We start from the raw sequence: 12152 nt of genomic DNA, 5'->3' as shown, positions 1-12152 counted from the left end.
TCGTAGTTTTTGTATTTTAGAATAATGTATCAATGGAATATTATACATGAATGATCTGAAAAATATCTGAAAATCTGTTAACCCAAACACATTCAGTGCTTCCTGATGCAGACTAGGAATAAGTACGTTTCATTTCTGGTACATGGTTTATGTGGTTTAGATCCTCAGAATTTACATACAAAACAATCATACTGTAAATCAGGGAGTTAAGAAGCAGCATCAGGTCAGAGCTGTGCTGGTTTCAGATTCTCTCTAGTTTTTGATACTGAACCTGATCATGGATCTGCTTTGGATGATCCTGCTGGTGTTTCTGGTCTGTGCAGAGGCCCAGAATGTTACAGAGGTCAAAGTGGAGCTGGGTCAGAACGTCACTCTCAACTGTTCATGGAACAATTCAAACACCCACTGGTTCACAGAGATCAACAGTCAGGTTCGTGGATTCATCAGTCGCTCTTCCAGTAATGATTCTTCTGGTTCCCAGTACTACGTTTATACTTTTAGACCCAAATATTCAGCCTTTGGAAACAGCCTCCTGATCACCAACGTCACAGCAGAGGACTGCAGACTGTACTTCTGTGGCAGGAAGATAAATGGCAGCGTTCAGTTTGTGGACACATTCAGTCTGGTCTCAGGTTGGTTTTGTTTTTTTAACAAATGCTTCTTTCAGGCCTCTTGAGTTTCTAAAGCAGAGATTTCATAGTAGCCTTTCAGTCCAGTGGGTTGATGTCCAGCTCTAAATCTTGAAATAATCAGGTATAATGTGCCATATAAATGTTGAAATCTTCTTTCTGTTCCCCTGCTTTCTGTCTGCCTGCCACCATTTACATGGGTTTTCTTGCAGAAGGGGGTCCCCAGCCAGAAACCAATGCTTTCTGGGGGAACCTTGGCATGGATAAGTTTGGGAACCCTGTGTTGGGGAATCTTGGTCGTGATAATTGTTCTTCTCTGCCAGGACAAAAACTATCTTGTAAAGGGGGGCAGCCAGTTTAGCTAATCCTCAATAAAGTGCCTGTAATAGCTGCCAAAACTAAGAAAAGACCTGGAAAAGACCTGTGTCCTGACACAGCAGCTGATTCAGTCAGTCACAGCTACAGTATTTGAGTCCATATAGAGACACCTGCAGCTCTCTGCTGATACAGTTTGGACATGTGGTTTAGTAATATATGAATCTTTCACATGGATCAATGTCATGTTTTCACGTAGGTAGAAATCTGAAATGTACATTCTTGGTGCTTACAATGCAGGGTTTGAATTGTCTGAATCCCCCTGAGCAAGAAAAGAAAAAAGAGTCTGTAACTTCACATCAGCATAAGCATTGACCATGATGAGCTTTTTAAGGCCTGAGCACAGTTTAAATATGATGTGTTGGACCTAGTTTCACAATGTTGAGCTGGTTTTGTGAGTGTTTTCGTTCACTACTGATTTCTGCTCATAAATTATTGATAGATTTACAATTTAGTATCAGCATTAATGCAAACAGAAAGTGCGTCACAGTAAACAGCCTGGAGCTGTGGCCCCTGTTTAACCAGGTTCAAAACACTGGCAGGATCAGCTCTGTAGTGTTTGGTACCTTTAGCGTGATCACGATCAGAACATAAAATACTGATCAGATCAGTTGGCTCATGTTTACTGTACTTTTATTCACCTTTTTCAGTCTTTCTTCCCCAGATGTTGCTCCCAGTCCACCCAACAACGTCTCTAAAGAGAACAACGATCAGCAGCACGACGTGATGTGTCAGAATAAGGTTGTGATATGCAGCTCATACGTCCTGAATGTCTTCCTCTTACTGGGTGAGTCTGTGATTAGTTTAAAGTTGTTCTCTTAGCATTTGGGGCCTTATTAGATTGGTGCTAGAGCAGACGGGAAGCATGAGGGACGATGCTCAGTGTTTTTCTGTGTGCATTCTATCACATGAGGAAGATCATTAGATTCCTAACTGAGTTGGCCACACTGTGAGCTACAAACTATATCTTGTATATTTTACATATTCATCTGCAGAAAACCCAGCAGGTGGTGAGTGTATATATAGCAGAGTGATGGTTAAAGTTACGTCTTTGTGTTTGAATGTGAAGTGGAATCAGTTTGAAGGTGACTCAGCTGAGGCTCTGCTGCAGGTTTGCTTTGTTCACTGATTTGGTTGAAGAAGAAGAAGAACTGTAGCCGTCAGGTGACTCATCCTTCACCTAATAACACAGGAACTCTGGATTCACAGCAGGTGAACAAACCTATTTATACTGTCACAGTACTAATACTTCTAGTACTACTGCAGATAATACTATTGCTACTACTATTTCTGATGCCGTTATCTGTTACAGTTACTGCTTCTACTACCTACTGCTGCTACTCCTCAGTACTTCTGCTGATAATGTTAATGGTACTAATACTAGTTACTGCTATATCTACTAGGAGATGCTGCAGATTTTACTACTATTCTAACTACAACCTGCTATCAGACCAGTTTTGTTCTGGGCAACACTCCTGTACACAAACATTAAAGCTAAGGAAGCTGTGGACTTGACACATCTGTGTCCTACATTTATTAGAGATGGGAAAAAGCTCTTTAAGTCTTAAAACCTCTTAGATTTTACTTCTTAGATTTAAGAGAGATGTCATCAAAAATCAAAAACCATGACCTGGGTCACTGAGGATCTCCACACTTTGGTTATGCAATACTGTACTAGATCTCTTTCTACTAGTACTACCATTTCTATGAGTGGTACTACTCCTGTGTGGTACTCAGTACTCTTCCTGTGTGTTGCAGTACGAAGAGATCCAGTTCCCCCCCGTCAGAGCCCCCCCACCTGCTGCTTCTTCAGAGTATATTTACGCCAACTATCAGCTTCCTTCCAACTAATCCTGGACGCTGACGGAGACACCTGGACTGTACCTGTACACCAGGTCTACTCACCTGTAGTATTCATGTTTGACCTTCACACAGCTGGGACAAAGGACTTCCTGTTCCACTGTCAGTCTGTGAGACAAACCTGTCAGAGGGTGGATTTGTCTCACAGGAAGTCTTCTTGTTGCTTGTCCACTTGTTTAGTTGGACACTTGTTTGTCTGTGTTTCTGCAGTGAAAAATCTCTGTCGTGTGAAGAGAGCATTTTTATTTTTACCTTATGTGGAAAAGTAGTTGTTGGTGTGTTGTAGTGTGTTGTGTGGGGGAATAGAGTAAATTTAGTCACATAGTTAGATAATCAGCACACAGTCAACCAAGATGGTCTTATTGAAGAGGTCAGAAAGAGGACAAGAAGTCACAGGTTGAGTCATGTTTAGAGGACTGATTAAGATCTTAGGAGGCACTTTGTTGTAATAAGACCCAAAACAATGCAGTAGATACTGGGGTCACAAGATCTACAAGAAGGTGCAATTAAAGGGTTTTATTGCTTCTCAATAACCTAGAAAGGGACAAGAATGATGACTGTCAACTGCTTGCTCCTGGTTTCTTCATTTATGTTTTGTGAGGGTGGTTCCTGTTTTGGGTTTGAGAATAAATAATCTGACACAACTCAGAAGAAGACACCAACATCCATGTGCTCTTCTCCATGCCGACATGTATTAAACTGAGATGGTTCATCACGCTGAGTTCTGTCTACAATTCTTCCAAGAGGGAAAATTTCTATCACAGTTGTTGGTGTGTTGTAGTGTGTTGTTGGTGTTGTTCTGGCTGGTAGGAGGTCACTTTTCTTTCTGTGCTGCTGTTGACTAACTGTCAGATATTATAGCAACTGTTCAGTTATGGAGCCAATAAAAAAATGCTGACACATAAACACATGAATAATTACAAACCTAAAATCTCATATTTATCACTGTGCATGAGTACTGATGGTACTTTAAGTATACTGCAATACAAGTGTGTGTGTGTGTACAGTCAAATTCTATAACAACATTTTAAAAGTTTGTCACGTTGTGTTTGTCAAACCAAAGTTATTGTAGGTGTAAAATATGTGTAGTGCAGTAAAAAGTTCTGTGTACCAAGTTCTTTGAATTGCAGTAAAGTGAATATTTGATTTGAAAATAAACTTAAGTTCTTTGCAGCACTGTAAAACACTCAGAGGGAACGATGACACTACAAGCCACTGCAGTGGGAAACACCAACCTCACTCAGTGTGAACGTTACTTCAGGACCTGGTGTCCAAAAGCAGCGTTGAGGACATGACAGTAGTTCATGACCACAGTCGCAGAAAGACAAACAAACGAGCTGAAGCTGATCATAAAGTCATGAGTGAGATTTCTGGTCCAAATGAAAAGAAACACAGTAACAGTGTGATGCATTAGACACAAGTTAAATCAGTACAGTTATTATTAAGTCCCACTGACTTTTTGCACCTTCAGCACAGTGTTTGACTATCAGTACGTCCACCTGCTGGACACACTCAGCACTGTCTCCACAGGACAGTTGAATGACTCATCAACGCTGAGCTGTGCTGCCACCTGCTGGTTTAAGTGAGCTGGTTCTCCAGTGAAACACAAGTCAAAGAACCCAAAGTTCTTTCACTCTTTAGTGTAATCAGTAAAGAAGCTTCCACATCCAGCATGTCTTTAATTTTCTTGCAAGAGAGAAGTGCACCAACAGAGTTTCAAGCCTCCATCCAGTGCAGTTCTAAAGTCTTAACATGTCAAACATGATCTTACATTGTCCTGTTGCTGCACAGATGTGGAACCTGTACCATAAAATCCCCTGACTAACAGCAAACATCTGTGCTTTCTCTCAGTGAGCTCCAGGTTCATGTTCAGAGTTTTACTGGAGAGGAGTCCAGCTGTAGGACAAAGAGAACAACACCTCAGGGGACGACTGATCCCTTTGCATCAGCATCCGTCCTGTTCCACGGGTTAAATTCAGCCTGATCCTGTCTTCATCTGGTTTATTAGCTCTGCTGGTGCTGATCATCAGGTTTCTACTTGTCAATGAATCCGTTAAATCTGACAAAACCCTCTGATTCATCAGATGGACAGAAAACAACTTTACACAAGAAGGAGGCTCATCACCAGTTCTCACACACACCCTGAGGATGATGATGATACGAGATTCCAGCGCTGGGCACCTTATTACCGGGATGAACTGAACAGTCTCGTTCCTTGGAGAGATGCAAAAGTTTCAGCAGCTTCTGTTTCTAAATAAATTTGTGTTGCTGCTGTTTTGTGTTTGTTTCTAATCAATAAAGTTACTTTTTGGTTGTGTAGTTGTAAAAAGTAGTTGTTTGTCTGTTGTCAGTACAGATTCATGTAGTGTGTAACTTCATTGAGGTGCAGTCTCTAAGCCAGGTCCATTCTTTGACACAAAGCCTGATTCATAGAGAATCCAAAACTCCAAAAACTAAATTTGTTCATATGTAAACAATATGTGGGTAAAACAGGTTATACATTTTTAACCTGACTCAACCAAGATACTTAGACACAGCATTTTGAGGCAAAGGCACAAGCAAACATCCCCACACTTTCTACACTGCTACACTGATGTCTGTCTGTGCTCTTTCTTTGAGATTTAGGTGAAGAGGAAGGTGAGGACGAGTTCTGTTTTCAGCACTTGAATATTGGCAGTGAGGTTGCAGAGTCTGAAGCTTGTTCCACCATCATGGGATCACTGAGCTGAGGCTACCAGACTCTGTTGGGGGAGGGACTGTAGGCCTGAATGAGGGACTACAGGTAGGAAGGTGCCGTTGAGAGTTTGGTGGTTTAACACTGGCTGAATGCTTCTCGTTTGTTGCTCCTGGACCTCATGTCATCTTGGTTGTTCTCCAACTGGGCAAATAACAGACAGTGCTTCACTGAGGAAATGTTCCAAGAGCCTGAAAAGATTAGAGAAGAAATGGAACAACTTCTGAGAGAAAATCCAAACATGACTCCTGTGTTGGTCTTTTTTCTGTGGAAAAAACAGTTTTCATGAGAAGCTGATTCAGTGACAAATAGGGTCCTTTACCTCCTGAATCCAGATCCTGAATCGCTTTCTTTCTTCAGCTGAATGGAGCAAACACCGTGTTGTGGGGGGTAAACCTGCTCTAATGAACCACAACAAGCACAAACGCACATGATCCAGAACCCTGCTGTGATCTGGGTCCTGCACCATAAAGTGAGCCCAGCTGTGTTGGGGGTTCTGTCTGCCTGTCACCTGGTTCTGTGAGATCTGGGTTTTCCTCGTGTTAATTCTTTATATTGTGTTAGTTTGACACACTGACGTCCGTATTCAGGATTCAAGACACAGGAAACTGCAGTGTCATTAGCTTTACTTGTGTCCAACCAGCAACTTGTCCAACTTGTCACCAACAGTTACAAGACGTCACACATCATCTGCCTGTGACGGATAAACATGGCTGAATACACTCATCTTCGTAAGTACATTTAATACACTGCTGTTTGTAGCCTGAGTTCATTTTCGACATTACATTTCAACTGGACGTAAACTTTGTTAGTGTGTAACAAGCCTGTGGATGCACCTGTGTGTTCTTTGATTAATATAATGATTTTTTTGAGCTTGTAAATATTTATTTGTTTTTAACAAAACCTTTAGAGATGAGATGCAATAAGAAGTTAATTATGAAAAAATCAACACGAGATGAAAATATGAGCTTAAACACAATATGGGTTTGTTTAGCAATGTATCCATGTGTGAGTTAGTATGTGCATCTACAGCCTTGCAAAGGTTTAGACAAAACAATATAAATCCAGTAAGTTAGCACAGTAGCTTCATTAGTAAATGAACGTGAGAGTGCTGACACAGAACCTCTTCAACCAGTTTACCTGTAATTGACACAGAGTGTTGTCCTGTGTACAGGTTGTGTTTACGGCCAGTGATAAAGTGACACACACATCTGTGGATAGCAACAAGTTACATTTACCTCTATACTTACATTTTCAGCTAAAGTATATCTGTTGGAGTCATTTTGAAGTTAGGAGAAAAAATCCCTTTCAACCCCCCCAGCATTGGTTTTTGAGTTCAATTAGCCATAAATGAAGTTAGAGGATGTTTTCTTCAGGTCTGTGTCATCACAATGTGCACTGGAAGAAGCTGAACTACATCCAAACCACCACAGGGAGAAATGTAGTTATTAAAGCTGCTTAGAAAAAACTGTTCAAACGTGATGTAAAAAACATTTAAAATGGACGTTGTACACAAGTGTTGCTCAGTAATATTCATCTTGTTCGCCTGACTATAGAGAATAGCTAGTTACAATAGGCCTGCTACAAATTTCATATAATTATAGATGTGACTGAAGTGTACCGTGTTTTAAGTCCGTGAACATTTGTGTCAGTTGCTGTTGACAAACTGTCCTGTTGATCAGCAGACATCTGTCTCTGTACTGCTGTGATTTCTGTCTGACTGTTTCAAGGAAACATTGGTGTTTTCTTACAGTGAGCTGCCTGAAAGTCATCGAGCGTTTTACAGGAGAAGACGCCCTGCTGCCCTGTGTCTACAAAGGACATAATCCTCCACCTGAGACACTCTCCATCTTCTGGAGGGACAAAGACAACAGCCCTGTGTTGAACATAAAGAATAATAAAGCAGCACCAGAAGTTCAGAGGTCGAGTGGAAAGTTTTCCTGACCTGTACAAAGACGGAAACTTCTCCATCATCCTGAAGAAAGTGCAGCAGCTGGACAATGGCGTCTACGAGTGTCAGGTCCCAGTGGTGGACGTGGAGCGGAAAGTTCAACTGAGTGTCTTAGGTTAGTTTAAAGAGAACTTTAGGAAGGATCACAGTGTTTATACTGAGCCCATCAGCTTCTGAATTGACTTTTCATTTTTGTTTTGGATGAATCAGGATAAAGCTCTGACTTTTATTTAAACGCTGACACCTGCTGCACTCGATTGGTTTCACTCACTTCAACATCAACTACATCACATGGTCATCATGAATGTCAGTGTACACTGACCATCCACAACATTAAAAGCATACTGTTAGCAATGATGATCATTTAATGTGACAAAGCATCTGACATGTAACATTTGGAGGGTTTAAGACCACAGTGTTTTCAAATCTGCTCTGACACTGGTACATTTGTAATAATAATGTTCTTACTAAATGAATTACTCAAGTTTAACAGGCCTAAAATGTCCCTGTGTTTGTTCAGATGCACTAAGTAAAGAGTCTGAATTGTCCTCAGATGATGAGCTGAACCTGTTTTCTGTTCATGTTGCAGGTGAACGTGCTGCAGCAGCAACAAGTCCTGCTCCTGGATCATCAGCTCATATCACTGCAGTAACACTGAACTCGCTGCATCTGCTCCTTCTGTCTGTGTTACTTTGTTCTGTAATTCAGACACTAGTTACTCTTTAAATAAAAAGTTCTGTTCTAAGACTTCATGAGAATAAAACCATTACATTTTACACTGATCATAAACAACATTATAACCATTAATCTAATCAACCTAATACAATCCAATACAGCAGCTCGGCCAATTCTACTTGTACTTTTTTGTGACACGAGATTTTACTGAACTCCTGCTCTTACTAGTACTACTACTTCTACCCCACTGAATACTGCTATTTCTCAGCTGCCTTTATTTTCACAGTTAGTAAAACAAATACTGCTTCTTGTATCAGTACTGCTGTTACTACCACCACTGAAACTCACTGTGTTTACTACCGTTGTAATACTGGTGTTGCTGGAATGGTTTGTATAAAAAGACATGCAGCTACAGGAAATGTCTTTGCTTTGAGCTCTGTTTTTGTTACTGGTGTCATAATATCTCTCCTCTAAAATGTTAATCTTTCATCCAGTTTTCTCACATCATTGTGCAGAAGAATCACACATATTATAAAGCACAGTACTTTACTAGTGTGCTCTAAGTTCAGGGTCCAAGTGTGAACATTTGTATCAAGACAAAATGATATCAGTGACCCAAAAACATCAAATAACATGAAATATATGTTCTATTCACACAAACACTCCCAGTGCTTCTGTTTGATCACTTTGTGCTGATCCTGACTTTGTGTCTGTGATATATTTAGTCAGACTTTACATACAACAATCAAGGTTTGAAGTAGGAAGTGAAGAACTTGTCTCAGTGTGAAGACGGAGCAGCATCAGGTCAGAGCTGTGCTGGTTTAGAGTCTCTCTAGTTTCTGATACTGAACCTGATCATGGATCTGCTTTGGATGATCCTGCTGGTGATTGTGAGACTTTGGGAAACAGCTTCACAATCACCAACATCAGAGAACTGCAGACTGTACTTCATCAGAAAACTCAGCTCCCATGAAGTAAAAGTACAAAAGCAGCAGAGCAGGTACTTATGTAATGATACCACAGTTTGTCCCACATCACAGAATTCCCATCGTGTTTCAGTGTTCTGCCTGTAAACTCTTCCAACTTGTGCAGCATTCTGTCCTCTGTCCTGCAGTTATGGGACATGTGTCTGAACTTAGTGTGGCCACAGTCTTTGGCCTGCAAACACATAGGGCATGTGGAGAAAGATGTTCTTTAAGGTGCACTGCAAAACTAAATATGGGATAAACAGTGTTATCAGAACCCACCATTCTAACTGCTGCGTTCAAAGGCCGGATTGGTTCGACATCAGTCGACTCAGTGCAAACCTCTTGTTTTAATTGGCCACGAAGTGGTTTCACATTTGATGTCAGTGGGGCAAAAGTAAGACATCAACTCCTTTAACAGCTCATTCTCACTCCCCAGGAGTAAAATATGATGCTTTTGTGTTAAACGCTGACACAAGATGGCGCACAAAAACATTCATTCTGTCTGGAACTTCTGCTACTACTACTACTACTGCTACTACTACTCCAGCAAACAGTGGTCAGGGAGAAGTGGACAGGTGGGGACAGAGTCAGCTGATCAGGTCTGGGGACGGGACAAAGAAGTGTCAGGAGAAGCAAGAACAAAGTAGACAAAAGTTAACAGACACCGGAACTACTTACTCACTGTACTACTACAATCCTATTAGTACTATTACTACTACAATCCTATTAGTACTATTACTATTGTACAGTAACTGTTACTCCTGTGTGTTTCAGTGCACAGACATCCATTTCTTCACCGGCTGCTCCACCTCCTGAGCTCAGATTGACCCCAGTTTCATCACTTGTCCCTGGTGTTTGGATTAGTTTTGGTCCTATGAGGCTTCTCTAGCTTGTTAAGTTTTCTTATTATCTTCTGGAGTGAGGCTGTAAGTGTACTTCAAGTACTCAGTGATGTTGGACTGTAGAAATAAAAGTGACTTGACTTGAAAAAAAGTATAGTATTAATGTTTGATGTGATGAATTGTTCTGTTGTAACCTTGGTGACAGAAGATGGAGACAACTCATCAGTTCGTACAGGGGACACTGATACCCAAACTACTACTGTTTTCACTTCCTTCCCCAACAGCTTCACCTCATCATCCACTGGGATTAGTGCTCCTGCGTGTTTATACCCATCCCGTCCCACACTTCTCTGTCCTATCGTCTCTCTGTCCTCTCTGACTGTGAGACTCCCAGCCAACCTTTGTCTCTTACTGTTCTTCTAACACTGCTGTTAAACCTGAAACTCATCTGTCTGTAAACCACTGCTACCTGACTCAGCTCAGATTCCTGCATTGGCCATTCAGTGATGTAAGTCTTATGTTTATTGGACCTTAGATGAAGAGAAGTCATTAGGACCTTGGATTGTTTGCATTGTCTTCTGGAATTGTCCCTTTTAACTTTCTGCTACTTACCTGACCAAAGTCTCACTAAAACAAATGCTCACCTGTATCCTGAGCCTCAGTGAAACCACTCCCCTCAGTCACGTCAACATCCTGCCTCCGCTCACCTGGTCATTCACCTACTTGTCTCCTGGTCCTGGTCCTTGTCTTTTTCATCCAGTTATTCAAACTCTCAGTTTATTTGGATTCATCTCTCCTGTAGGTTAAGATCAAACTTACCTGTGTGTCTCTGTCCTCAGTGCACAGTGTCCCCTCAGGACAGGTGACCCTGCAGAGACGTTGCCTCAGCCTTACTGAAAGTCTGGTGTGGTGGAGGCCTCGTCATAGTCTGGGGAAGTTAGCAGGCTGGCAGCTGTGGTTTGTGCACAGTGTTTGTGAGAAATTAAAGTTCCCTCATCATGTTACCACCAGCTAACCACAGTTTGTTCCATGTGCTTGTGCTGTCACGAACATCTGATCACTGTCTTCAGCACAAACGTTTCACCATCGTGATGAAAAACAACAACACAACAACAAGAAGTGACAGTGAGATTGGTATGTTTCTGTGTGTGAGGCTCTGAGCACTCGTCACTGTGATAAAAGTGATTGTTTGTGACCTGTGAGACGTATAAACAGCACAACACTGATTATTACAGGTTTAAAGGTTCTGAAACTCCATGGTCAGTTTCTATAAGTAGTAAGTAACAAACATCTGTTCTGTGGTTAAGCAATGCTCTGCCACAATGGGTGCATCCTTTGTGCAAGAGCAAGCTTTAATCTGTCATGGCACAGAGTAAAGCTTTCATCTGATTGAAACAAGACATTTAAAAAAGTATTCTGGCTTTTTAAAGACAAACCAACATAGAATATATAATTTAATGACTCATCCATCCATATAACCTCAATAGTTGTCACAAATTGTCTTAAGTTAATTGCAAGGACCCAAGTAAGGAGAGAACAAAAAGTAATTAGCATCATAAATCCAAATGTAAACTTAAATAGCCAAAAGGGGAAGATAACTTAGACTGGGACCGTGGCAGCGAGCAGGGAAATAGACTATACACATACAGGGAGAATGTCAGACAGGACAGCTACTAAACCAAAGAGGTGACAGACAGGATATCAACCTGGATTCCAGATCCAGATTTGCGGTAAGCGTATTGCGTCACTTCCTGTTTCTGCACACTCTTGGGTTTCTACCGAAAGACTGTTTACTGATTAATTGTAGCTGTTATTTTTACTTAAATAAGTGATTTCTTCACACAAGAATTAATACTTAGTCGTAACATATGCCTGTATTACACAAGCACATGCTTTTGCAAAACATAACCAGCTAAAGTTTACAAATTCCACATTTCACTTATATTAGCTTCGCTAGCTTAGCAGTTAAACATTAGCAATGGCTTCTCTGTCTCCCTCTGTTTCTCCTTCTCTCACTTGCTCGGTGTGTCTCATGTTCAGTTTTTCCTCTGCCTCCTTTAGTGATAATGGTATATGTAATAAGTGTAAGGTTTTTGCAGCTTTGGAGGCGAGGCTCAC

General features: G+C 41.1%; 1 protein-coding gene across 1 annotated transcript; it reads left to right on the top strand.

Moving 5' to 3' along the window:
* The first annotated feature begins 201 nt into the window (after positions 1 to 201).
* Positions 202 to 4037, top strand: LOC137125543 (uncharacterized). The gene is made up of 4 exons (XM_067501182.1): positions 202 to 632; positions 1669 to 1791; positions 2116 to 2216; positions 2763 to 4037. The coding sequence occupies exons 1-4, from the start codon at positions 278 to 280 to the stop codon at positions 2853 to 2855; spliced, it is 672 nt and encodes a 223-aa protein (XP_067357283.1). The 5' UTR covers positions 202 to 277; the 3' UTR covers positions 2856 to 4037.
* The last annotated feature ends 8115 nt before the right edge of the window (positions 4038 to 12152 follow it).

This window comes from Channa argus, chromosome 4, assembly GCF_033026475.1.
Source record: "Channa argus isolate prfri chromosome 4, Channa argus male v1.0, whole genome shotgun sequence".
Lineage (NCBI taxonomy): Eukaryota > Metazoa > Chordata > Actinopteri > Anabantiformes > Channidae > Channa > Channa argus.
The sequence above is the reverse complement of the archived record's forward strand: the minus strand, read 5'-3'. Positions and strand labels throughout refer to the sequence as shown.